This window comes from Pseudonaja textilis, chromosome Z, assembly GCF_049901715.1.
Source record: "Pseudonaja textilis isolate UNSWEBS1 chromosome Z, rPseTex1.2, whole genome shotgun sequence".
NCBI classification, from domain to species: Eukaryota; Metazoa; Chordata; class Lepidosauria; order Squamata; family Elapidae; genus Pseudonaja; species Pseudonaja textilis.
Genome location: NC_142008.1, coordinates 125,954,818 through 125,982,496, shown reverse-complemented (window position 1 = coordinate 125,982,496; position 27,679 = coordinate 125,954,818). Strand labels below are relative to the sequence as shown.

The window sequence follows — 27,679 nt, the reverse complement described above, 5'->3', positions numbered from 1 at the left end:
TAAGACGGGTGGACTTCAACTCCCAGAATTCCCCATTCAACCATCCCTGTTGTTCTTTTTTCCCTCCTCCTCCTTCCTAGAGTGGAGCGATCGCAGAGGAAGGGATGACAAGAGAGGAAGCAGGCAGAGAGAGTTGAAGTCCTAGAGAAGCCGGCTGGGGGAATTCTGGGAGTCCACCAGTCTTAATTCAGGGGTCTCCAACCTTGGCAACTTTAAGACTTGTGGACTGGACTTCAACTCCCAGAATCCTCCATTCAACCATAGCTCATTTTTTTTCTACTTCCTAGAGTGGAGAGATTGCAGAGGAAGGGATGACAAGAGAGGAAGCAGGCAGAGAGAGTTGAAGTCCTAGCGAAGCCGGCTGGGGGAATTCTGGGAGTTGGAGTCCTCCAGGCTTTAAAGAGGCCATGTTTGGAGACCCCCGTCCTAACCCATCACCCACTCCCCACCCCAAGGAATGCAAACTCACGGCGGCCACAGCCTGGAGCAGCGGAGTCCGGCTTTCCTGGGCCGTGTTCACCCAGTTAACGTCGGCCCCGTGAGCCAGAGCGTCTGACATGGTGGGCAAACTGGGAGGCGCTGAGGCTGCGCGGTACAGCAGGGCCCCGGGGTGCAAATGGCGGAGATCCTCGGAGGGTGGCGGAGCACGGCTTGGGGAGACCCCCGCACGGAGCCCTGGGGGGAGAAACACGGGGTGGAAGCGGGAAAGATAAAAGAGACGTAGAGGTTAGCGACCACAGTGGGGATAAGCAAGTCGGTCGTTAAGGGAAGCGGTCGCTGAGGGGAAACCGGGACGCTGGTTTCCTTGCGATTCAGAGCTTTGAGGTCAGGAATGGAAGGATTGGTTGCAAAGTTCCCTTGTACTTGTCCCCCGTGTAAAAGATTGGATAAAAAGGCGGTTGGGAAGGAGGGAAGGGAGGGAGGAAGAAAGGAAGGAAGGAGGGCAGGAGGGAGGGTTAAGAAAGGGAAGGAGGGAAGGAAGGAAGAGGGAAGGAAGAAGGGAGGGACGGACAAAGAGGGAGGGAGGAAAGAAAGGAAGGAAGGAGGGAGAATGGGAAGGAAGGGAAGCTGGAGGGAGGGAGGGAGGGAGGGAGGAAGGGAAGGGAAGGGAAGGGAAGGAAGGAAGGAAGGAAGGAAGGAAGAAAGGAAGGAAGGAAGGAAGGAAGGAAGGAAGGACAGGAAGGGAGGAAGAGAGGGAGGGAGGGAGGAAGAAAGGAAGGAAGGAAGGACAGGAAGGAAGGAAGGAAGAAAGGAAGGAAGGAAGGAAGGACAAGAAGGAAGGAAGGACAGGAAGGAAAGAAGGAAGGAAGGAAGGAAGGAAGGAAGGAAGGAAGGAAGGAAGAGGGAGGGAGGAAGCAGGGAAAAAGGGAGAGGGAAAGATGAGGGAAGGAGGGAGGAAAGGAGGGAGGGAAGAAAGAGGGAGAGAGGAGGGAAGGAGGAAGTAAGAGAGGGAAGGAGGGGTGAGGGAGGAAAGGAAGGAAGAGGGAGGGAGGGAGGAGAAGGGAGGAGGAAAGAGAAGGGAGGAGGGACCCTCCAGCATGGGTCAGGTAGGCGAGAGTTGTGAGGGTGTGAAGATGTGTGCAGGAGTGCGGAAGAGGCGGGTGCTGTGTGATGGCATGGTGAACGGCTGAAAGAGACGCCCTCCAGTGACTCGCAACCTTTCCCGCTGGCTTCCCAATGACTTTCCGGGCAAGCGTTGGGACGCCTTCCTCGCTCCCACTTCCTCCCTCTTACCTGCACCCCGGCGGATCTGGCCGGGCGGCTTGGGCTTGGGAAACGGCCGTGGGGATCTCCGCTGCTCTGGGGGCTCATTGCTGCGGCTCGGGGGCATCCCAGCGTTGGGGAACTTGGTGATAAATTTCTTTTCCACGTATTTGGCCCGGATCCAGGCTTCTTTCTCCGATCTGGACAAAGAATGACAGCTGTCACGTTTCAGATTTTGCCTTCTGGGAGGGAGGAATTACAATCTGTCCTCCTCTCGCACTCAGAACCTTTGGACCGGGGTGGGGGGCAGACGTGAGGTTTACGGCAGGGGGTCTCCAATCTTGGCCCCTTTAAGCCTGGAGGACTCCCAGAATTCCCCAGCCGGCTTCGCTAGACTTCAACTCTATGCCTGCTTCCTCTCTTGCAATCCCTTCCTCTGCAATCCGCCTGCTTCCTCTCTTGTCATCCCTTCCTCTGCATTCTGCCTGCTTTCTCTCCTCATCCCTTCCTCTGCATTCTGCCTGCTTCCTCTCTTGTCATCCCTTCCTCTGCATTCTGCCTGCTTTCTCTCCTCATCCCTTCCTCTGCATTCTGCCTGCTTCCTCTCTTGTCATCCCTTCCTCTGCAATCTGCCTGCTTACTCTCTTGCAATCCTTCCTCTGCAATCTGCCTGCTTACTCTCTTGCAATCCTTCCTCTGCATTCCGCCTGCTTCCTCTCTTGTCATCCCTTCCTCTGCATTCCGCCTGCTTCCTCTCTTGTCATCCCTTCCTCTGCAATCTGCCTGCTTACTCTCTTGCAATCCCTTCCTCTGCAATCTGCCTGCTTACTCTCTTGCAATCCTTCCTCTGCATTCCGCCTGCTTCCTCTCTTGTCATCCCTTCCTCTGCAATCTGCCCGCTTCCTCTCTTTGTCATCCCTTCCTCTGCAATCTGCCTGCTTACTCTCTTGCAATCCCTTCCTCTGCAATCTGCCTGCTTACTCTCTTGCAATCCCTTCCTCTGCAATCTGCCTGCTTACTCTCTTGCAATCCTTCCTCTGCATTCCGCCTGCTTCCTCTCTTGTCATCCCTTCCTCTGCAATCTGCCTGCTTCTCTCTCTTGTCATCCCTTCCTCTGCAATCTGCCTTCTGCTAACTCTCTTGTCATCCCTTCCTCTGCAATCTGCCTGCTTACTCTCTTGCAATCCCTTCCTCTGCATTCCGCCTGCTTCCTCTCTTGTCATCCCTTCCTCTGCAATCTGCCTGCTTTCTCTCTTGTCATCCCTTCCTCTGCAATCTGCCTTCTGCTAACTCTCTTGTCATCCCTTCCTCTGCAATCTGCCTGCTTACTCTCTTGCAATCCCTTCCTCTGCAATCTGCCTGCTTCCTCTCTTGTCATCCCTTCCTCTGCAATCCGCCTGCTTCCTCTCTTGTCATCCCTTCCTCTGCATTCTGCCTGCTCCTCTCTTGTCATCCCTTCCTCTGCATTCTGCCTGCTTCCTCTCTTGTCATCCCTTCCTCTGCAATCCGCCTGCTTACTCTCTTGTCATCCCTTCCTCTGCAATCCGCCTGCTTCCTCTCTTGTCATCCCTTCCTCTGTAATCCGCCTGCTCCCTCTCTTGTCATCCCTTCCTCTGCAATCTGCCTGCTCCCTCTCTTGTCATCCCTTCCTCTGCAATCCGCCTGCTTTAATCTCTTCTCATCCCTTCCTCTGCAATCTGCCTGCTTCCTCTCTTCTCATCCCTTCCTCTGCAATCCGCCTGCTTCCTCTCTTGTCATCCCTTCCTCTGCAATCTCTCCACTCTAGGGAATAGGGGAGGGAAGCAGAGTAGCTGAATGGGGAATTCTGGGAGTTGAAGTCCACAAGTCTTAAAGTTGCCAAGTGTGGGGGACCCTGCATGCTTTTGCCGAATTGGACAAGGCACCTGGAAACCCCCTGGAGGGAGGAGGGACAGACAGGTGGACGTGTGGTGTCCCACCTCGCCATCTATAGGCCAAGGCTTGTAACTGCAGCCCTTCGGGGCAGCTGCGCCCCCTGGAGGGCAGGCGCAGAAACAGATTAAAAAGGGGAAAAAAACACCGTAAGTTTGCCATCACTCAAAGTTGCAGAATACTGCCTGGGTGATGGAGAATCTTGATTGACAACTTTGGGAAGGGGGGATTTTGATAGAATGGGGGCGGGTGGGGGTTCTTACCTGGGACTTCCTGGTTGGGGGCGTTTCATGTTCATTTCCTCCACCCTGGCCTCATAGATCTGGTTAATCACTTGGTTCCCCAAGACGGTCATCAGCTGCGGGCGACAAGGGAGGGGCTCAGGGCGGGGCGGGGGTGGGGCTTCATTTCAGCATCCGCTACGGGGGTCCTACCTCCACGTAGTAGGGGAGGAGTAGTGGAGGAGTAAAGGGGAGGCTAAGGTGTCTGGCAGGAATTTGACAGCTGTCTCTCCCCCAAATACTGTAAACTCCGGCTCTCTTCCCCCTCCTTTGCCCCTCCCCTCTCTTTTATTCTCCTTCCTCCCTCCCTCCCTCCCTCCTTCCTTGATCCCTTTCCTCCCTCCCTCCGTTTCTTCGATCTTTTCCTCCTTCCTCTCTCTCTCCTTCCTTCAATTCCCTCCCTCTCCTTCCTTCCTCCCCTTGTTCGTCATTCTCTCCTCCCTTTTCTCCTCCCTCCCTTCCCTCGTTCTCTCCTAGCTTCCTTCCTTTCCTTCCTTGGTCCCCCCTCCCTCTCTGCCTCCCTCCCTCTCTTTCTCCCTCCCTCCCTCTTTCTTCCTCTCTCCTTTCTTCCTTCCTTCCTTCCTTCCTTCCTGTTGTTCCTCATTCTCCCCTCCCTCTTTCTTCCTCTCCTCCTTCTTCTCCCTCCTAACCATTCCTGTTCTCTCCTATTCCTTCCTCTCTCCCCCTCTGCCTCCTTCTTTCCTCCTTCCTCCCTTCCTCTCTCCTTCCTTCCTTCTTCTCCTTCCTTTCCTCCTCCCCTTGTTCCTCGTTCTCTCCTCCCTCCCTCCTTTTCTTCCTCTCCTTTCTTTCCCCTCCCTCCCTCTCCTTCCTTCCTCCCCCCCCTCCCGCTGTTCATTCTCTCCCTCCTTCCCTTTCTTTTCCACTCTCCTCCCTCCCTCCTTTTCTTCCTCTCCTTTCTTTCCTCTCCCTCTCCTTCCTTCCTTCCCCCTCCCGCTGTTCATTCTCTCCTCCTTCCCCCTTTCCATCCTTCTCTCCCTCCCTTCTTCCTTTCCTCCTCCCCTTGTTCCTTCTCCTCTCCTCCCTTCCTCCCTCGCTCAAAACACTACACGCATCAGATCTGTGCCCCAAACTTTCAGCATGTGCCCCCAGATCCAGATCCCTCTGCCGCCCCGGATTCGAACCTCGCTCCTTTTAACTCAAAGGCTCGCTGGCCCCTCTTGGCCCCCCCCCCCAGCACCCCCCCCAACTTCTCTCCCCCCACACCTTCACCAGCTCCGGCTCCCAGGCGTCCAGCGTGAGGGACCTCACTTTGGAGAAATGCACCCCCAGACTCCTAAGGCCGAGAAAGGAATCGGGTGAAAAGTCAGCCGCAGTTCAACAGGTGAAGAAAATCTGCCTCTTTTTTGGGGGGGGGGCGGAGTGTCCGGGAACAGCCATGGCCCCTCCCACCAAGATGGCGTCCACTTTTCCTATGAGACCCCCTCATAGAGGCCGTCCTCGACTTTACGACCCAACATTTCCGTTGCTAAGCAAGACGTTTTAGGAAGCCCCCTTCCCCCGGCCCCCTTTGACCGCCTTTCCCGCCGCGGAGAATCTTCGCCGTCGTTTTTAAGCGATCCCGGCTTCCCCTGTTGGCTCATTGGTCGTAAAAGGGGATCGTGTTGACGCCACGACCGTCATAAGTATGAGTCAGTGGGGTTTTTTGATCCCGTGACTGCAGGGGGGGGGCAGGGTCGCGGCGACGGCTGTTAAGGGTGAAAGACAGTCCCGAGCCACTTCTTGTCAGCTGGGTTGCAACTTGGAACGGTCACTAAATGAAGCGGAGGACGGCCTGGAAGCCCCTTCCCTGAGATCCTAGGACAGCTCCTGCCTTCTCCTTCGGGCAGCCTTGCGTGTTCTTTCTGGCCACCCCAATTTTTATTCTGGCTCTTTGGCTTATCTCAAATTTGAACAGAAGAACAGAGTTGGAAAAGGCACTAGAGGTCATCTAGCCCAACCCCCTGGCTCAAGAACCCTACACCGTTCCGGACAAATGGTTGCCCGATCCCTTCTTAAAATCCTCCATCCAAGGGATTCCCAGGGAAGGGAGGGGGAGGGGAGGGACCCTAGAGGTCATCTAGCCCAACCCCTGGCTCAAAGGAGTCCCAGGAAGGAGATGGAAGTGACCCTGAAGGTCATCTAGCCCAACCCCTTGCTGAAGGGGGAGACCCTACATCATTCCAGACAAACGGTTGCCTGATCTCTTCTTTAAAATCTCCATCAAAGGGGTTCCCGGGGAAGGGGTGGTGGAAGGGGCCCTAGAGGTCATCTAGCCAAACCCCTGGAATCCCATGGAGGGAAAGGAATCCCATGGAGGTCGGAATGGAAGGTACCCTGGAGGTCATCTAGCCAAACCCCTGGAATCCCACGGAAGGAAAGGAATCCCATGGAGGTCGGAATGGAAGGCACCCTGGAGGTCATCTAGCCAAACCCCTGGCTCAAAGGAATCCCATGGAGGTCGGAATGGAAGGGACCCTGGAGGTCATCTGGCCAAACCCCTGGCTCAAAGGAATCCCAGGGAGGGTGGGGATGGAAGGGACCCTGGAGGTCATCTAGCCAAACCCCTGGAATCCCACGGAAGGAAAGGAATCCCATGGAGGTCGAATGGAAGGCACCCTGGAGGTCATCTAGCCAAACCCCTGGCTCAAAGGAATCCCATGGAGGTCGGAATGGAAGGGACCCTGGAGGTCATCTGGCCAAACCCCTGGCTCAAAGGAATCCCAGGGAGGGTGGGGATGGAAGGGACCCTGGAGGTCATCTAGCCCAACCCCTGCTCAATCCAGAGACACGCCCCAAATTACCTTTCCAAGCACACAGTTGTCCAATCCTTCTTAAAAACCTCCATCAAAGGGACGGGACGGGTGGGGATGGGATGGACCCCCCCGCCCCGAGGTCATCTAGCCCAACCCCCGTTCGGGTTCCTCGCCCCGAGGCACCTGTGTATGCCGGAGCACTCGATGCAGAGGGTGATGCCCAGGTTGATGCTGGCCCACTCCGGGGCCGCCTCCCGGCAGTCGCAACACTGGGCGTTGCCCTCCAGCCGCTGCACCCGGTCCACCACGTGCTTGTCCACCCCGCCCCGGAGTTTGCGGCTGGAAGGGGACTGCAGGGTGGCCGCCGTGAGGGAGGCGCTCCGCTCCAGATGCTGCCCCTCCCACAAAAAAAAAGAGAGAGAAAAAAGAAGCATTATCAGCAAAAGCAGGCATGGAGGGGCCCTCGGAGGTCATCTAGTCCAACCCCTTTCCCAAGCAGGATGTCCCAGACTATTTCAGATAAATAGGTAATGCAATCAGAATAGAAGGGACCTCAGAGATCATTTAGTCCAACCCCTGGCTCAGGCAGGAGACATTATGCGTGTGTAACGTAATGTAATCAGAATAGAGGTGGAAGGGACCTTGGAGGGTCATCTAGTCCAACCCCCAGAGTTCCGATACCGTTCCAGAGAAATACCTAAAGTTCTAAAGGTATGTATATAATATGCTGTGTGTATGTAATATATGTAAAAATATGTATGTAATGCAATCAGAATTGAGGTGGAAGGGTCCTTGGAGGTCATCTAGTCTAACCCCCTTCCCAAGCAGGACACCCTATGCCATTCCAGACAAACGTCTGTCCGGTCTCTTCTTAAAAACCTCCAGGGATGGAGCACCCACAAATTCTGTTGGCAAGCAGTTCCACTGGCTAATTTTTCTCACCATTAGGAAGCTGTAAGTCCTTGACTTACGACCACAATGGAGCCCCCCCAATTCCCTCAACTGTCGTAATGCGAGACCCTTCCTGAGTGCCCCAATTGTCATCACATGACCACACCCAAGGGGTGTGGTGTGACGGTCATAACGTCAGCACAAGCCACACCCCATTTTTCAGGGCCGTCGTAACTTCAAATCATCATTAAACAATCGGTCGTAAAACGAGGACCTCAGGACCCCCATGCCTCTTGCAAGGACCTGGTCGCAACTTTGGCCTAGATCTTACCTGCCCAGAGGATTCTGGGTGATCCTCATTGTACGCCGAGGCGATGCTACTCTGGACGGCGCACATCCAGGCCTGTAGGTGGCGCTCCGAATCGGCCTGCAGGAGGCATGTCCTAAAGCGAGACAGGAAGGAGAAGATATTTGACCCTGGACCCAGCAGAGATACAGGCAGTCCTCGATTTACGACTGCAAGTGAAACAGTTGTGAATTTTGCCCCGTTTTACGACTGTTCTTGCCACGGTCATTAAGTGAATCACCAGTTATTTTAGTTGGTGCAGTTGTTAGTCCGTTTTTCACCCTTATGACTGTCGCAACATCTCCTTGGTCACAAGATTTCCATGTGGATGCTTTCCATCTGACTCACATTTATGACGGCCGCGACAACCATGTTTCACACTTATGACCAGGGTAGCATTCCCCGTGGTTGTGTCATCAAAATTCAGACGCTTGGCGATTGACTTGTATTTATGACAGTCAAGCACAAAAGGGGGAACAACCCGGGAGGGGACTCGTTTAAGAACGGTAGTGATTCGTTTCACAATTGCGTCAAATATAAGGTTATAAAAATTGGCGCGTAATTCTCTTCAACGTCTCTGCTTAGTGACAAAAATTGGGGGGGGGGCATTTGGTCATATGATGAGGATGACCTGTTGATGTCGAAATTTATAAATGTTATTGTTGCGATAGCTTTTTCAGCTTTCAAATGGGGGGTTGTTTAATACTTTGGATTTTTTTTGTCCCTTTTAATTCACTTTTTAAAAAAAATGTTCTTTAGTTTTCTTTTTATTTTAAAGTTTTTATTTTTATTTTTATAAACACTTCAGTGTCTACAAACACGAACTGTGTATTTTCTGGCTACAGTAAATTTTGAGAAATCATCATAATAATAACAATAATATGCATAATATTGACAGCGGTGACATCATAACACCAGTATTTGCTTGTCCATTTTAGTAAGCCTTCTACCCATCGCCTCCTATTTTTTACTTTTGAAACATACAGAATAATAATCTTTAACTTCTAACATTTACTTCTACAGTAATTATAACTTCCACCCTATGACTGTGTCTGTCGGTCGGTCGGTCCATCATCTATCTATCTATCTATCTATCTATCTATCTATCTATCTATCTATCTATCTATCTATCTATATATATATCTATCTATCCAAGCCAAGCCTATCTGTCTGTCTGTCTCTCTATTTTTCTATCTATCTATCTATCTATCTATCTATCTATCTATCTATCTATCTATCTATCTATCTATCTATCTATCTATCTATCTATCTATCTATCTATCTATCTATCCATTTGTCTGTCTGTCTATCTATCTATCTATCTATCTATCTATCTATCTATCACATCTAATTATCTATCTATCATATCGATCGATCTGCCTGTCTGGATCCGCGTGCTTCACTATGAAACTATGTAGTCGGGCTTACTTTTGGGGGGAGGAAAATAAGGGGGGAAAAATTCTGCCTCTGCCTACCAGCATCCATGGGTATTCATCTGGCTAGCGTCTTGTTCGTGTGTGAGAGTGGAGGGCTGTTTGGAAACTGAAAGAGTATTTGCTGGGTGAGCAAGGAGACAGCAAGGAGCCTGGGCGTGGCTTAGCTCAACTGTTCTGTCCTAAAGCTGCTTGGGGCTCTGAAATTGAGACTGAAACTCTGTTCCTCTGCTTGTGTTTTGCCTTTGGAAGATATTTCTTTCCAGGTGGGGAGTAGAACTCCTTAGCATCAGAGCATGTTAATAATAATAATAATAATAATAATAATAATAATAATAATAATAATAATAATAATAATAATATAGGAAATACTCTAAATGCTCTGAGGGTCATTTTGAAAAATCCTTTCTTAGGGAGCCCCTAGAAGCCAAGAGGATTATAATGTGCCAAATTTCAAGTTTGTAGGCTTGACGGTTCTGGAGATTTTGTGATGATGCGCGAGGAGCATTTCGCTTTTATATAGATAGATGTGATAGATAAACAGGTGATAGATAGATAGCTCCCCCGTCCCCAAATCTATAGATAGATGATAACTAGATAGATGATAGATAGATGGATGGATGGATAGATGGAAGGTAGAAGAAGATAGATATAGATAAGAAGAAGAAGGAAGTGGAGGAGGAGAAGGAGGAGGAGGAGGAAGAGGAAGAAGAAGAAAAAGAGGAGGACAAGGAGGAGGAGGAGGAAGAAGATGAAGAGGAGGAGGAGGAGGAGGAAGAATGAGAAGAAGAAGAAGAAGAAGAAGAAGAAGAAGAAGAAGAAGAAGAAGAAGAGGAGGAGGAGGAGGAGGAGGAGGAGGAGGAGGAGGAGGAGGAATGAGAAGACGAAGAAGAAGAAAAAGAAGAAGAAGAAGAAGAAGAAGAAGAAGAAGAAGAAGAAGAAGAAGAAGAAGAAATTTCCCCCAGTTTTCAGATTCTATCTCTATTTCCTAATCTTTAATAAAAACAAATCCAGAATCAAAATTTATTCTAAATCTATCCATAATTTTCTTTGGCGTTTGTTGTTGTTGTTGTTATTTTGGAGTTAATTTTTTGGAATAAAATAAGAATTTGGTCGAAGAACAGGAGGCGAGAAAGAGAGGAAAAATGGGATTCCGGCTCTTTTGGGGGAAATCTGGGGTTTCAAACACACCTCGATGGCCGTGCTGAGGGAAGGACGTGGATGGCAGGGGCCCTGGAGCCATCTTGACTTTTTGACCTTCCGCCCTGCGGCAGCCCCCGGGAGGAAGAGGGGAGGGACTCACTTGGAGGGGGAGACCACCTCGAAACAGAAGCGGCGCTCGTGATCCGGGCATCGCTTGACGGTGCACAGACGGAGGTCTTCCACCACCACCGTCACCACGTCCTGGGGTTTTGGGGGAGGAAGAAGAGGAGGATGTGAGGGGTCCAGCACATCCTCAGCCCCCCGCCCCCTCTGCCAAGATGGAGTGTGCCCCGCCCCGCCCCCAAACTCCCACCCGGTGGGTGCAGGAAAAAGACCCTGGCGTTTCCATCCAGCCAGGTTTCTATTCTTTCTTTCCTTTCTTTCTGTCTGTCTGTCTTTTTTCCTCTTTATCTCCCTCCTCTTTCCTTTCTCTTCCTCCATCTCCTCCTTCTCCTTTCCTTTCTTTATCCCTCCTCCCTTTTTTGTTCTTCTCCTTCCTTCCTTCCTTGTCGTCTCTCCTCTCCTTCCCTCCCTCCCTCTTCTCCTTTTTCTCTCCCTTTTTCTTCTCCTCATGCCTTCCTTCCTTCCACTCCTTTCTTTCTTTCTTTTCTTTCTTTCTTTCCTTTCTCTTTTCTTTCTTTTTCTCTTTCTTTTCTCTTCCCTTCCTTCTCTTTTATTTTTCCTTTTCCTTCCTTCCTTTCTTTTTCCTCCCTCCTCCTTCTCTTTTTTTTGTTCTGCTTCCTTCTTTTCCTTTCCCTCCCTCTCCTCTGCTTCTTTCTTTCCCTCCTTCCCTGCCCCTTTCTTTCTCTTTTTCTCTCTTTCCTTTCCTTTCTCTCTTTCTCTTCCATTCCTTCCTTTTCCCTTTTCCTTTTTTCCTTCTTTTCCTTTCCCTCCCTCTCCTCTGCGTCTTTCTTTCTTTCCTCCTTCCCTGCCTCTTTCTTTCTCTTTTTCTCTTTCCTTTCCTTTCTCTCTTTCTCTTCCATTCCTTCCTTTTTTCCTTTTTTCCTTCTTTTCCTTTCCCTCCCTCTCCTCTGCGTCTTTCTTTCTTTCCTCCTTCCCTGCCTCTTTCTTTCTCTTTCCTTTCCCTCTTTCTCTTCCATTCCTTCCTTTTTCCTTTTTCTTTTTCCCTTCTTTTCCTTTCCCTCCCTCTCCTCTGCCTCTTTCTTTCTTTTTCTCTCTTTCTCTTTCCTTTCCTTTCTCTCTTTCTCTTCCATTCCTTCCTTTTTCCTTTTCCTTTTTCCTTTCTTTTCCTTTCCCTCCCTCTCCTCTGCTTCTTTCTTTCCTCCTTCCCTACCTCTTTCTTTCTCTTTTTCTCTTTCTCTTTCCTTTCTCTTTCTCTTCCATTCCTTCCTTTTTCCTTTTTCCCTTCTTTTCCTTTCCCTCCCTCTCCTCTGCTTTCTTTCTTTCCTCCTTCCCTGCCCCTTTCTTTCTCTTTTTCTCTCTTTCTCTTTCCTTTCTCTCTTTCTCTTCCATTCCTTCCTTTTTCCTTTTCCTTTTTCCTTCCTTTCTTTTTCCCTCCCTCTCCTCTGCTTCTTTCTTTCCTTCCTTCCTCCCTCCCTTCTTCCCAAGGAAAACTGCCCCCCTCATCCTCCAGAGGCAGCCCCCTCCCCCCTCCTCACCTTGGCTTTCTTCTGATAGACCAGCTGGTTGTTCTGGATGGAGAACCAGCGCCTGCAACAGAAACGCAGCAGCTGAGCAGGGAAGGACGGCCCAGGAGAGCTTCCCTAGGCCAGAGCAGTCTACCTCGCCGAGAACAATTGCAAGGGCAGGGCTTCCTTCAACCTCAAAGGTTAAATAGGTAGAGGCAGCCACTGACTTACGACCACAGTTAGGAGCAGAACTTTTCTTGCTAAGATGCCGAAAGTGTGGGAAATTCTTTTTTCAGTGCCATCCTAACTTCGGAGGGCCGCTAAACGAATGGCTGGAAGTTGAGGACTACTTACACTGGGGAAGTTAGCCCATCGAAAAATGTATTTGTTCTTGTCCTATCCGTGTCGAATTCTGGAAAACATTTGCCATCTGGGGGAACCTGGGATCCAGGCATCTTAAATCAATGATGGGGAGATAGGAGGGGAACTGACCACATTTGCAGGTGATACTAAGCTGGCAGGAATAGCCAACACCCAAGAAGATGAGCTCAAGATCCAGAGGGATCTTGACAGACTTGAACCCTGGACCGTATCTAATAAAATTAAATTCAGTGTAGAGAAAAGGAAAGTCCTACACTTAGGCAAGAAAAACCCAAAGGACCCATATGGACTGGGTGAAACCAGGCTCAGTAGCAGGACCTGTAATAAGAGATCTTGGAGTCTTAGTGGACAACCAGCTAAATAGGAGCCAGCCGTGTGCAGCAGCAGCCGCCGCCAAAAAAGTTAATGCAATCCTAAATTGCATTAACAGAGGGATACAATCGAGATCAAGGGAGGCACTAATACCAATCTATAAAGCCTTAGTAAGGCCACACCTAGAGTCCTGCATCCAATTTTGGTCACCACATTATAAAAAAAGATGCTGAGACTCTAGAAAAAGTGCGGAGAAGAGCAACCAGGACGATTAGGAGACTGGAGACTAAAACATACGACGAACGGTTGCAGGAACTGGGCCTGGCCAGTCTAGGGAAGAGAAGGACCAGGGGAGGCAGGAGAGCATCTTCCAATAGTTGAAGGGCTGCCCCAGAGAGGAGGAAGGGGGTCAAGCTATTCTCCAAAACCCCTGAAGGCAAGACAAGGAATAATGGATGGAAACTGATCAAGGAGAGATTTTTCAACCTGGAAATAAGGAGGAATTTTCTGACAGAACAATCAACCCATGGAACAGAAGTTGCCTTCAGAAGTTGTGGCAGCTTCATCCCTGGAGGCTTCCAAGAAGAGACTGGACTGCCCTCTGTCAGAAACGGTGTAGGGTCTCCTGCTTGGGAAGAGGGGGGTTGGACTGGATGACCTCCAAGGCCCCTTCCCAACTCTGATTATTTGTCATCTGTTAAACTGACTGGAGAATCCTGGGAGTTGAAGTCCACCTCTCTTGAAAGATGCCCAGGTTGAGAAACGCTGCTCTATGGGATGAGGCAGGTGTGTCCGCCTAGCTTACCTGCTCCAGGTCTTGAAGGCGTTGCTGGCCCGTTTGTACAGGTATCCTTCCGTCACCACCGCGCCAGGTTCAGCCTGGATTTCAGGGACATCATCGTCTTGGGTCAAATCCTGGGCAAAGGTGAGGAGAGACGTAAAACCTGCACGCAAAGGACCCAAATCCCACTTCGATAGTTCCTACCGCTATCGAAGGAAACTCCTCCCTTTGGGCCTAAGCTCCGCCCCTTCTTTCACAAGCTCCTCCCACCTGTTGAAACGCCACCCAACCCGCTTCTCAGGCAGATCCTTACAGAATCCATAGTTAGAAGGGACCTCAGATATCATCTAGCCCAACCCTCTTCTTAAGCATGGGACCCTTATAGATTCATACAGAATCAATACAAGAACTCTTGTATTCTGTACTCAACGGAACAGAAGTTGCCCTTGGAAGTTGTGGGAGCTTCATCCCTGGAGGCTTTCAAGAAGAGATTGGACTCCCATCTTGTCAGAAATGGTGTAGGGTCTTCTGCTTGGGTGGGGCGGGGGGTTGGACTAGTTCCAGGGGTTGCCAACCTTTTGGACCTCAGGAACCACCAAACTCATAATTTTAAATCCTGGGGACCACTAACCAGTTCTGTGGGCGTGGCCTAATTTGTGGGTGTGGCTTGGTGGTGATGTGACTGGCTGGGCATGGGTTGTAGGTAAAGATTATAAACCTTTATATAAAATATTGAAATTTTTTTTTATTAAAAAAGAGCAATTTTTACCCAAAATCAAGCAAAGCAAGCAGGCAGATTGAGTTGCTCACAGAATCACAGATTCATTCAGGGATCTATCTATCTGCCATCAGCTACCTGAGTCTGTCACATAAAATTTGCTTGCAAGCAAACTCACAAAATGAACTCACAACACACCATGTATATAAATATTGATATATTTTTTTTATTAAAAAAGAGCAATTTATAAATATTGATATATTTTTTTTATTAAAAAAGAGCAATTTTTACCCAAAATCAGCCAAAGCAGGCAGGCAGATTGAGTAGCTCGCAAAACCATTCAGTGATCTATCTATCTGCCATCGGCTAGCTCAGTCTCTCAAATTTGCTTGCTGTGAGTCTGCTTGGAATAATAGAACCTTCAGTCCTAAGGGAGGTTCGGCTCTGCTTAAAAGCAGAGCGGAAGATCTAAAGACTAGCTAGAAAGCAAGAAATCCAACCGTTTCCTGCTTCCGAGCTAATCTAAATCTCCCGGCACAGCAGAACGGATGATGGTCGGAAAAAGGAAAAATAGCAATTTAGCAGGCAAATTAGCCGGGTAAGGAGTGAGTGGGCGGAGAGGGTTCCCGCGGGCCAGGTGGGCTGGACAGCCTTGTGTTTTTACACAGCCTGGATTAATTGCTTTGGAGTGTGAGATTTCTCTGCAGTTTGGTGACCCCTGGACAAGATGGCCTACGAGGTCCCTTCCAACTCTGATTATCTGTTACCTGTTATCAGCTCACCCCTGTAATTAAGCCAGGTTTCTCGTACCCCGGGGAACCTCACCTTCTGTTTTATGACGGCGTGTCTCTGTTCCATGTCTCTCTTCTCTCGGGCCGATTCCAGGACCAACTCGTGCAGCTGATTAAAAAGAAGAGAGACTTGGGGAAGAAAAGGGTCGCAAACCTGGATTGAGGGTCACTCTGCAGGAAACGGCTGGGGTGAGGTTCGAAATCCACAACCCGGGATGGAAGTCGCAGGAAGTCCTCCACTTACGACCACCATGGACTGCCCCCCCTCCAATTACGTTGCTAAGTGAGACATTGGTTCAGTTGACTCGTTTCTTGCACAAATTGGTTAAGCAACTCCCTGCAGTTGCTAAACGGTCGTTAAGTGAATCCGGCTTCCCCTCCCAGAAGGTCGCCAAAGGGGACCGCGTGGATCTTGGGACATTGCGGCTGTCGTAAATCAGAGTCAATGGCCGAGCGTCCGCATTTTGAGTGCGTTGACATAGGAGGAGGATGCAACAGTCATTAAGTGTGAAAAGCGGTGGTAGCTCATTTTTTTCCTGGTGCCGTCGTAACTTCAAACGGTCACTAAATGAACCATTGTAAGTCGAGGACTGCCTCAATTGATTTATTGATTTATTCGTTCAATTGGTGACTCTGGACAATTTAAAGTTTATATATATATATATGTATGTATGTATGTATGTATGTATGTACGTGTGTGTGTGTGTGTGTATATAAAAACAGCGGGAAAAACCTTTTAAACCATTTTTTTTAAAAAAATCAATTTGCACGGCAGCCAACAAAAGCGAATTCTATTTTCTTCCCCAGTGCAGGCAAGTCCTCGACTTACAACGGTTCATTTAGTGACCGTTCAAAGTTTACGATGGCGCTGAAAAAAAATGAGCTATGACTGCCTTTCACACTTACGACCGTAGAGACATCCCCGGGGGTGTCACTCAATTAAAATTCAGAGGCTTGGCCAGTGTCTCGTATTTACGACGGCCGTCGTGTCCCCGGAGTCACGCGATCCCCTTTTTGCGACCTTCCGACAAACGAAGCCAACGAGGAAGGCAGATTCATTTAACAACCGCAGCCAGAAAGCGCGTAAAGATATAGTGGGACTACAAGTCCCATCACACCCAACCAATTCTTTCTTTCTTTCTTTTTTTTGTCTCCATTGGCCTGGCTTTGAACCAATCCTATTGCGAGGAAACGTCTCACACCCCTGGAAAATTGACTCTTGTTTATTCAGGATTTTTTCCCCTTTCCTGGCTCATCTCTGGCTTTCTTCCATCAATTTCCCCTCTTTCTATAATTCTGGCCAACGAGCAGAAAATCTCTCCGTGCACACAAAATTGTTTTTGCAATTCTGGACCAACCCACCCCCGTGCGCCCCTAAGTTTTATCATACTGGAAATAAAGAAATAAAATACTCAACAAAACAAAAACATGCCATGGAGTAAAATACGCAGCCAAGTAAAATAAAAACCTAAAATAAAATCTTAATAAAACAAAAAAATGCAATAGCATAATATGCCGTGAAACCAAAGAAGATTAAAATAAAGAAGGAATAAAACGTACCATGAAATAAAGTCGACAAATGAAAAGATGCAATAAAATAGAAATAAAATAAACTAACGAATAAATGAAATTTGCCATAAAGCAAAATAAGATGCGCCATAAAATAAACCAGCAAACAAATAAAATATAAATAAACGTACCATAAATTAAAATTAAATTAAATTAAATAATAAATTAATTAAATTAAAGTAAAGTAAAGTAAATTAAATAATAAATTAAATAATAAATTAAAAAGTGAAGTGAAGTGAAGTGAAGTGAAGTAAATAATAAATTAAATAATAAATTAAAAAGTGAAGTGAAGTGAAGTGGTGAAGTGAAGTGAAGTGAAGTGAAGTCAAGTGAAGTCAAGTCAAGTGAAGTGAAGTGAAGTCAAGTCAAGTCAAGTCAAGTCAATTATTAAATTAAATTAAATTAACCCCCAGGACCGCCGGTCCCTCACCTGAGCATCCAGGCCTTTGCGATATTCTTCTAGCTGTTTGGAGCTTTGAAATCCCTGCTCCAGGAACACAGATTGGGCCTCCATGAAGGACAAGACCTGGAACGATCGCAGGCATCAAAAGGGAGACCCCCCCACACCAGCCGTCCCTTAAAATAAAATTTGAGGTGATCCCCAAAAATGATTCTTTGCAAAACAGAGAGAGAAGAGCCTTGGGAGGAAGGAAGTTTTGAATTTGAATTTTCCCATCCTGGGCCCTGAAAGCTAAAATTCAGCTAAAATCAGAAGGGGGAACAGAAGGAGATTTTTCTGGCGTTGAGAAGGTCAACTCAAGACAGATTATATCTCTCCTGGTAGGTCCATGACTTACGACCCGAAGACAGCCCCAAATTTCCGTTGCTAAGCGAGACGTTGGTTAAGGGAATTTTTCACCTCATTTTACGCCTTTCCCTGCCGCTGTTGTTAAGTGCATCGCCGTAATTGTTAAGCGAGCAGCCTGGTTGTTAAGCGAATCTGGTTTCCCTATCGACTTTGCTTGATGGAAGGTCGCAAAAAAAGGGGATCGCATGACACCCCCCCCGGAAGCTGTGACCGTCATAAATGTGAGTCAAGCACCTGGATTTGGACCACGTGATCCTAGGGGATGCCTCAACGGTTGTAAGTGTGAAAAATGGACCTAAGTCACTTTTTTCATGAATGGTCACTATAAGTGGAGATCTTCCTGTACGTCTTAAATGTGGTCACATTGAGATCTGGGGACTTCAACTCCCAGAATTCCCCCGGGGAGACAGAGGCAGAGCCTGGGCCGTCCTTCAGCCCTCCGATGGAGTCAACAGCCCCCAGGTCTGGAGGGGGCTGATGAGGAAGAGGAGGAACAGCTGGATCCAGGGCCTGACGTGCAGAAGGCAGAGGAGAGGAGAGCAGTGGAAATCCATGGGCCGGACCTCGGGACGGGAGAGCCATCGCTGCTGTCAGCAAAGCCCCCACCCCAGCTCTGGGGATCAAAGGCAGGGGGGCGGAGGTGAGTAGGTGTGGCAGACAGCTATTCACCTCCCTGCCGGACACACCGGTCAGCCTGCGGTGAGAGAGGGAAACATTTGGCCGAGGCTGCCGGCGCTCCTAATTAACGGAATCTTTCGAGTTCACGTCAAGAGGGTTCGTCGTGTTTTGGGAGCCGGGTCAGAACACGATGCCAACCCCGCGGATGGCCACGACAACCCACTGGGGCAAAAACTCCACGCCAAAGCCGCCACCCTGCCCCCCCGCAGCGCAGGTGTCAGCCTGTGCACCGAGTGCGAATCTCGCTCAGATCCCCTCCACCCAGGGACCTACTCCGGCATCTCATGGAAGCCATCTTTGTGAACGTGTGCGAAAATCTAAGCTACACACACAAACACACACACGCGCACATGTGTGTGCCCTCCCCTCTCCGGGCAAGAGGTTTGAGGCTGGGGACGATGGGAGTTTGTAGTCCAAGGGACCAAGGTTGGGGGAGGGAGTTCACTCACGAATTTGAGGATCTCAAATTTCTTCTTGGATTGAATCACGTTGATCTGAAAGACAGGAGAGGAGAGTCTGGAGTTCAAGTCCCACGTTGCCAGGCGCCACCCCGAGAGTCCCCAGACCCCTCGCTGTCCGCCTTCCCCCACCCAAACCCAGAAACGGGATCCTCAGCCCCTGCACCCGGCCCACTCTACCTGCAGCACGTAGTCCAGGGCTCGGTTACGGAAGGTGGTACGGGCCGCTTTGAGGGCGACCATGGCGTCCTCTGCGTCGTGTTGGCGCCGACGGGGCACCTCAGCGTTGTGGTGCAAGGCGCTGCCAAGGCATTCACTGCCCCTCTCGAATTCCTTCCGGGTCTCTTTGAACTGCTTAATGTCCCTGAAAGAGAAGAAGGGTGCGGGGTTCACACGATGTCCTTAACCCGGGTTAGCTGCATTCACAGAACTATGTGATCGGGCTTAATTTCGGGAGAGGAAAATAAGGGGAGGGGAATTCTGCCTCTGCGCCTACCAGCATCCATGGGTATTCATCTGGCTAGCGTCTTGTCCGTGTGTGAGAGAGTGGAGGGCTGTTTGGAAACTGAAAGAGTATTTGCTGGGTGAGCAAGAAGGAGACAGCAAGGAGACTGAGTGTGGCTTAGCTCAACTGTTCTGTACGAAAACTGCTTGGTGCTATGAAACTGAGACTGAAACTCCTCTGCTTGTGTTTTGCATTTGGAAGATATTTCTTTTTTTCAGGTGGGGAGGGGGAATAGGACTCCTTAGCATCAGAGCATGTTAATAATAATAATAATAATAATAATAATAATAATAATAATAATAATAATAATAATATAGGAAGTACTCTAAATGGTCTGATGGCCATTTGGAAAAATCCTTTCTTAGTGAATCCCTAGAAACGAAGAGGAACCTATGATTTGAGGTATTTCCCCGTTAGGAGAATGAGCGCATACAGGGAGACCTAGTGAGAGAAGTGTTGAATAACACACACACAGCACACAGATACACTGTACAGTAAATGTAGGTTTTTACTTCCAATAAATGTTTAAGCACAATCCAAGATAAGCAGTCCAAGTCATTCACAGGTAAATCAGTCAGTGTTTAGTTCAGGGATAATCCAAATATCAAAGTCCAGTATCAAAAACAGTCCAGTAACAGACTTACTTCAACGATCCGTAACAGACATTAGGAGGAACGGCAACTCTCTCCAACAGAAGGAAACAGAGACTCACTGAGACACACCCTCTTCTGAGACTAAGACTAAACAATCCAGGTTTCTGGCTCCATCTTATGGCCATTGGAGAAACCACACTCAATTACAGATTGAGTATTCTCTTAAAGATACAGTATTAAAATGTCTATCCTGGTTTATATATTTCCAGCCCAAATAACTGTTAGGTGACTTACATTCCTAACACTATGGGCTGGCTTTCATGCCTAAGGCAGGACTAGAACTCCCATTCTCTTGGTGATTGGCCCAAAGTCGCCCAGCTGGTTTTCATACCCAAGGCGGGACTAGAACTCCCATTCTCCTGGTGATTAGCCCAAAGGCACGCAGCTGGCTTTCATGCCTAAGGCGGGACTAGAACTCCCATTCTCCTGGTGATTGGCCCAAAGTCACCCAGCTGGCTTTTGTGCCTAAGGCGGGACTAGAACTCACCCTCTCCAGGTGATTGGACCAAAGTCACCCAGTTGGCTTTCGTGCCTAAGGCGGGACTAGAACTCCCCGTCTCCTGGTGATTGGCCCAAAGTCACGCAGCTGGCTTTCCTGCCTAAGGCGGGACTAGAACTCCCGGTCTCCTGGTTTCTAGCATGTTGCCTCAACCACTAGACCAAACTGACTCTGGGAAGCCAATGGTTGACTTCCTAACCCCCAATATCTAAACCCAGTTTGGCCTGGCGGTGCATCTTGTGAAATCCCAGATACGTTGGGGAGGCAGCTACCGAATGCAAAGCGAACCGTCCGTTGGTGAGTTCAAAACGGACCCCGGGGACCCCAGTTCAAATCCCGTTCGGCCCCGAATAATTCCCTCCCAATCATTTTTGTGGGTTGCTTTCAACACAAAAGACGCTAAGCCAACAGACTCCCGTTAGACACACTTACTCCTTCACCAGAGTTTGCAGCTGCTGCTTGAGAGATTGCTGTGCAGTCTCCAGGAGTTCCTAGGACGAAAAAAAGAGCACCTTTAAGCAAGGATAGGATAGGATAGAAGAGAAAATGCAACAGAAAATAGAATAGAATAATGGAATGAATAGAATAGACTAGAGCAGAACAGAAAATAGAATAGACTATTAGAATACAATAGAATAGGAAATAGAATAGAATATTAAGATAGGATAGGATATGGTAGAATAACAGAAGGGACCTTGGAGGTCTTCTAGTCCAGCCCTCTGCTTAGGCAGGAAAATTTACACCACTTCAGACAAACGCCTATAGTTGAAACCAAGTTTATTTTATTTTACACCCTTATCATAAAATATAAAAAGTAAATGCAGTAAAGTATCGTGTATTTTATTTTATGGCGTGTTTCATTCTACTTTACTGCACATTTTATTCTATTCTATTGCATATATATTTTTTTTTTGCCACAATTATTAAATGAATCCTATCTTGAATTCTCCTGCTGGGAGGGTTTGTTTGATTTCTTTGAGAACCGAAAGGCCACATCGAGGCAACAATACTGAGGGGCGGGGAGAATGTTTTATTGCCATTTTTGGGGCGGCCTCTTTCGAGTTTTCTGTCTTGTTTACAGGGTTGGGGTTTCCTGGTGGTCTCCCATCCTTAACAGCTAGCAAAGATCAATCCACTCACTTCTTGCTGTTCCATCATTTTGCTCAAACTCTGGGAAAATTTTTCCAGGCACTCCTGGGCGGGGAAAAAAAAGGCAACAAATCACCAGAGAAACATCGGAATGAGGAATATTTGGTCTAATAATCGCTTTAAACCTTTTTTTTTAATTTTGTTTCTCGGTTTGGGTCAAACTGACATAGTTTTCAAACCCGACTGGGGTTTATTTTCCTCCTGGGCCGAACTACAACTCCCATCGCACGCAGGTGAGAGGACATGGCGGGTTGAGCAAACAGACTTGGCATTTAGGAACTTCCGGGGCCCGGCTGATGTCGGGTGCCAGGCACTTTACACATGCTCAGAGGCAGTGTGGGCAAGCAAGAGGAATGTTGCCCTCAAAGGGACGTTGACTTTTGCACTTTCGTCTTCCTAGATCTATCTAATCTATCTATGAATCTATCTATCTATCTATCTATCTATCTATCTATCTATCTATCTATCCATCCATCCATCCATCTATCTATCCCTCCTTCCATCCATCCCCATCCGTCCATCTATCCCTCCCTCCCTTTATCCATCTACCTATCCCTCCATTTATCCCTCCCTCCATCCATCCATCCATCCATCCATCCATCCATCCATCCCATCTATCTCTCCCTCCCTCCATCCACCTATCTATCTCTCCATTTATCCCTCCACCTATCCACCTATCCACCCATCTATCCATCCATCAATTCCATCTTCCTGTCTGTCTGTCTATCTATAATTTATCTATATCTATCTATACTTCTATTTATTTCAAGAAAAGATCTCTCTCTCCCTCCTTCCATCCATCCCTCCCTCTATCTATCCCTCCATCCACCTATCTATCTCTCCATTTATCCCTCCACCTATCCACCTATCCATCCATCTATCCATCAATTCCATCTGTCTATCTCTCCCTCCTTCCATCCCTCCATCTATCCCTCCCTCATCTATCCATCTATCTATCAATTCCATCTGTCTGTCTGTCTGCCCATCCATTCTTCAGTCTGGGGACAAAAGGCCGTTCTGTGTGTGTGTGTGTGTCTCTCACATGCACAAACACACAAAATACACACACACACACACACACACACGCACAGAGGGCTGGGACACAGGAGCCGCCGCGTGCCACGATGCACGGTTCTCTTCCCAGCCAAGGCCAAACGCCAGTTTGAGGGCAACCGCCCCCTGGCCTCTCCCCCACCCACCGCCCCCACCCAAAATCCACTTACGACCATCAAGGTGTCCCCCGAGGAATTCTGGGATAGCTCCTGAATGCCCAGGGCAAAACTCTTGCTGTGGCTGCAGAACTGGCGCCCGGATTCCAGCATGGTGCTCCCCAGTTTCAACAACTGCCAAGCGGGGGGAAGACGGGGAGAAGTGGGTCAGAACTGGGACGTACGGACACCAGTGGGCATCTGTCCGGCTAAGCCCCCCCTCCACGACCACCACAGACCAGCCTTGGCACACCCTGGGGCAGCGGTGCCCACCCGCCCAAGACAGCAGCACCAGCCTGCAGGCAGGTGTTCCAGCTGGCAAGATCAAGAGCAACGCGGGTTGTCCTCGACTTACAACCATTCGCTTAGCGACGGTTTGAAGTTGGAGCTGGAAAAAAAAATGGCCCTTGCACTCTGTACAGCCAGGATCAAAATTTGGGTGCTTGGCTAACCAGCATATAGTAATGGGGTGGCACCATCCCAGGGTCACGTGACTACAATTTTCTTTCTTTCTTTCTTTCTTCTTCCTTCCTTCCTTCCTTCCTTCCTTCTCCTTCCTTCCTTGCTCCTCCTCTCCTTCCTTCCTTCCTTCCTTCTTTCCTTCCTTCCTTCCTGTCGATCTTCCTTCCTTCTTCCTTTCCTTCCGTCCTCCCTCCCTCCCTCCTTATCTACCTTCTTTCCTTCCTTCTGCCTCCCTCCCTCCCTTCCTTGTCTCTCATCCTTCGATCTTCGTTCCCTCCTCCCTCCTTTCCTCCCTTTCTTTCTTTCTTCTTTCCTCCCTTCCATTTGTCCACCTTCCTTCCATCATCCTTTCCTTCCTTCCTTCCTTCCTTCCTTCCTCCTCTTTCCTTCCTCCTTCTCTTCTCTTTCCTTCCTTGCTCCTCCTCCTCTTTCTCCTTCCTTCCTCCTCTTCCTTTCTCCTTTCCTTCTCTTCCTTCCTTCCTTCCATCCTTCCTTCATTCCTTCCTTCCTCCCTTCCTTCTCCCTTCCTCCTTCTCTTCCTTCCTTCCTTGCTCCTCCTCTCCTTCCTTCCTTCCTTCCTTCTCCTTCCTTCCTCCTTCTCCTTCCTTCCTCCTTCTCTTCCTTCCTTGCTCCTCCTCTCTCCTTCCTTCCTTCCTTCTCCTTCCTTCCTCCTTCTCCTTCCTTCCTCCTTCTCTTCCTTCCTTCTCTTCCTTCCTTCCTTCCTTCCTTCCTTCCTTCCTTCCTTCCTTCCATCCATCTTCCTTCCTTCCCTCCATCCTTCCTTTTCTCTGTCTCTCTCTTTTCTTCCACTCTCCTTTCTTCCCTTTCTCTTCTTCCTTCCTACCCAGAGGAATTCTGGGAAAACTCCTTCAGCCCCGATGCAAAACTCTCGCGGTGGCTGTGGAACTGGCGCCCGGATGGGCTGCCATCCGACGCACTTTTCACTCGTTTTATTAATTCAGCTTGTCACGAGTTATTTTTCTCAGCTTTGCTGAAGTCAAGATATATTAATTACATCTACTGCATTCTCACCGTCTATTGAAAAAGCTGCCCAGTTTGAGGGGGAGAGGAAAAAAAAGGGTGATAATTATTCTTGCCCTTTTCTATGCTGAATTCCAGGAAACCCTGACCGGCTGGGGAATTCTGGGAGCATTGAAGAAACACCCTTTAGGATCTGAAAGATCACAAAGGATCTGGACAGTTCTGGGAGAAATTTTGCTTTAGACAGGAAATTGCTCTCCTGCGGTGTCAGGTGGTGCAATCCAGAAGCAGCCACAGGCGTTTAAAGACCTATAAACAAAATATTTTTTGTTATGTTCTCTTCCTTGTGTGCAATTCTGCAACTTCTGGATTTTTCTCCTGGGGAGGGGAAACAGACGAACAGTTTGCAAAGTATTTGGTGCAAAGCCCAGGTGTGCTCTTAAACCTGACACGGCCGTTGTCCCTTTGCCAGCGTGCAAAAATCAGGTGCGTCACCTGCTCACCTTTTCCAACTGGGTCTCCAAAATCGACACTTCTAGTTCCACGGTCTCAACAGCGGCCCTGAAGTGGGGATTTATTTTTTGGGGGTGGGGGATGGGGAGAGAAAGGAAGGAAATATGTCAGCCAGGGCGGTCAGAAACCACTGCAAAAGATATGCTGAGCACGAACGCGTAGGGATTCGAAGCAGAGTCGTGGCCACAGAGTCACAACACCCGACGCATCTTGCAATTTCCGTTCTTGCTTTGCCACGTTTATGAACAAGCAGCCACAGAAGGTATTAGAGGTGGCGGGCGGGGCGGGGCACTTTTGCAACAACTGCAACGTGGAGGAAATTAAAATGAGTTGGGACAGACCGTCTGAATGTTGAAAATCCAACCAAAAATACAAGCGACATATAACCCCATGTGGTGGACATGCCCTGTAGCGAGAAAAAAAACTGGATAAGGACAAAAAAAAATGGTGCAAAGAAACAGAAGAAATAATTAAACAGCAAATTGAACTAAGACCGGAAAATTTTCAATTAGGTCTAATAACGGGAAAATATGATAAGAAAACAGAGTAGAAAAGCAAGCTAAAGAAGTGCTGATAGCTTGAGCAAAATATTTTGGTTATGCCATAAAATTGATAAATGGCAGAAACTGTGGGACAGAAATTATGAACTGACAATATTGACAGCGATAAGAGAATTTGCACAAAATGTATTATAGATGGCTTTTAGCGCCAGCAAAATTAGCAAAAATGTTTAAAGAAAAATCAATTAAATGTTGAAAATGTCATCAAATACCAGGAACATATTATCGTGTGGTAGACTTGCACGGAAGCTAAAAGATATTGGACTAAGATACATATATGGCTGGAGAAAATGATTAAACAACACACAGATTTGAAGCCTGAAGTGTTTTTTGCTAGGAACGGTACCAGAAGGTTATCGTAAAGAAAAGACTTATTTCATTATACGTGTTTTAACAGCATCTAGAATTGTATTTGCCCAAAACTGGAAGAGTGATAAGATGCCAATAGAAGGAAAAATAATTGAAAAAATATTTGAATGTGCAGAAATGAATAGGTTGACACTAGAAATTAAAAAAAATGAAGAATCTGAATATTATATGATATGGGATTTGTTTTACCAATGGATAGAAAATAGAATAAACGAAAAAGGATTAGATGTAGTTATAAAATAATAAGAGGAATTAATGTAAGAGGTATATTGGATCTCATTTATACTATGTATATGGGAATGTGATTATTATTATTATTATGTTGTTAACATGAATAAGAAGAATCTTATTAATAATGGATAAGTAATTTGAAATATGTACCGAATCGACACACGATTGAAATGGAATGGATTTTTTTGTTTATAAAAAAAAAATGAAAAAAGAAAACAGAGTATGTATTGCTACATCTATTAATACACATCTAATAATACATCTAATAACAGAATTAACTTCCGCATAAAATTGGATTAAAAACTGTATGCCACTAGAGGAAAATGTGATGTAAAAAGATACTAGAGAGCATCGAGACGGATAAGTTGACCATGGAGATAAAGGATAGAGAGGAAATTGATTATTACCTGACATGGAATGCACTGTACGATTGGCTAAATAATAGATATAGAGGTGAATAGAGAAGACGACAATAGAATAATAAGGCAAAGGTTATAGTGGACAAAGATAGGTTAGGGAATATAGATAAATGTACAGATAGGTGTAAGATTTATGTAAAAGTATGTATACCGTCACCGAAGCATTGCAATGAATGGAAATAACGTTGTATATAAGAAAAATTGTTTCATAAAAATTATTTTTTTCAAACAAATAAATCGAATGAGTTGATGGTCGTAGTTCTTCTGTTTCATCATCACTTCAAGCTTTCAAGAAGAGACTGGACTGCCATTTTGTCAGAAATGGTACAGGTAGGGTCTCCTGCTTGGGCGGGGGGTTGGACTAGATGACCTCTAAGGTCCCTTCCAAGTCTGCTTCTCGTTTTCAACCAAGCTGGCTGCCTCCATTTGGAGATGGGACTCCATTGCCCAGAATTCTTTGCAGGAGATTCCCAAACTCCTGGGGAAAAACTGTGTTAAAACCATGTTTTTAATCTCACCGAGATGGAATTCAACTCCCAGAATTCCTCAGCCAGGAGAATCCAGGTATCCATTATAATTATCCTGCCATCCAGTCACAATTTGTTTATTGATTTGTTTATTAATTTAGCTTAATGTAGTTATTTTTTCCACTTTCAAGATATGTCTACCGCATTCCCACTATCTACTACGAAAGTTACTCTATCAAAAAAAAAAGTGATATTTGTTCTTGTACTATCCATGCTGAATTCCAGTAAACCCTAGGTGGCTAGGGGATTCTGGGAGTTGAAGTCCAGGCAGATTAAAGCAGGCAGGCTGGGGGATTCTGGGAGTTGAAGTCCAGGCAGACAAACGCAGGCAGGCTGGGGGATTCTGGGAGTTGAAGTCCAGGCAGACTAAAGCAGGCAGGCTGGGGGATTCTGGGAGTTGAAGTCCAGGCAGACTAAAGCAGGCAGGCTGGGGGATTCTGGGAGCTGAAGTCCAGGCAGACTAAAGCAGGCAAGCCGGAGGAATTCTGGGAGCTGAAGTCCAGGCAGACTAAAGCAGGCAGGCTGGGGATTCTGGGAGTTGAAGTCCAGGCAGACTAAAGCAGGCAGGCTGGGGATTCTGGGAGCTGAAGTCCAGGCAGACTAAAGCAGGCAGGCTGGGGGATTCTGGGAGTTGAAGTCCAGGCAGACTAAAGCAGGCAGGCTGGGGATTCTGGGAGTTGAAGTCCAGGCAGACTAAAGCAGGCAAGCCGGAGGAATTCTGGGAGTTGAAGTCCAGGCAGACTAAAGCAGGCAGGCTGGGGATTCTGGGAGTTGAAGTCCAGGCAGACTAAAGCAGGAAGGCTGGGGGATTCTGGGAGTTGAAGTCCAGGCAGACTAAGGCAGGCAGGCTGGGGATTCTAGGAGTTGAAGTCCAGGCAGACTAAAGCAGGCTGGCTGGGGATTCTGGGAGCTGAAGTCCAGGCAGACTAAAGCAGGCAGGCTGGGGGATTCTGGGAGCTGAAGTCCAGGCAGACTAAAGCAGGCAAGCCGGAGGAA

The 27,679-nt window shown here is 47.9% G+C and overlaps 1 protein-coding gene across 2 annotated transcripts in view; it reads right to left on the bottom strand.

The window, feature by feature from the left end:
- The window catches only part of ACAP1 (ArfGAP with coiled-coil, ankyrin repeat and PH domains 1), a 41,716-nt gene that overhangs the window by 7,950 nt on the left and 6,087 nt on the right, over positions 1-27,679 (bottom strand). The window contains exons 2-18 of one of the 2 annotated variants that reach the window (XM_026723061.2): positions 24,568-24,625; positions 22,637-22,756; positions 21,405-21,458; positions 20,697-20,755; positions 18,788-18,971; positions 18,599-18,643; positions 17,094-17,189; positions 15,129-15,203; positions 13,610-13,719; positions 12,142-12,193; positions 10,623-10,723; positions 7,872-7,983; positions 6,833-7,041; positions 5,121-5,190; positions 3,879-3,973; positions 1,735-1,904; positions 470-675 (exon numbers count right to left, since the gene is read on the bottom strand). In XM_026723061.2, coding sequence (XP_026578846.1) covers positions 470-675; positions 1,735-1,904; positions 3,879-3,973; positions 5,121-5,190; positions 6,833-7,041; positions 7,872-7,983; positions 10,623-10,723; positions 12,142-12,193; positions 13,610-13,719; positions 15,129-15,203; positions 17,094-17,189; positions 18,599-18,643; positions 18,788-18,971; positions 20,697-20,755; positions 21,405-21,458; positions 22,637-22,756; positions 24,568-24,625 — 1,816 coding nt within the window. The remainder of the gene's footprint in view (positions 1-469; positions 676-1,734; positions 1,905-3,878; positions 3,974-5,120; positions 5,191-6,832; positions 7,042-7,871; positions 7,984-10,622; positions 10,724-12,141; positions 12,194-13,609; positions 13,720-15,128; positions 15,204-17,093; positions 17,190-18,598; positions 18,644-18,787; positions 18,972-20,696; positions 20,756-21,404; positions 21,459-22,636; positions 22,757-24,567; positions 24,626-27,679) is intronic. The other variant, XM_087916428.1, reaches the window with a different exon arrangement.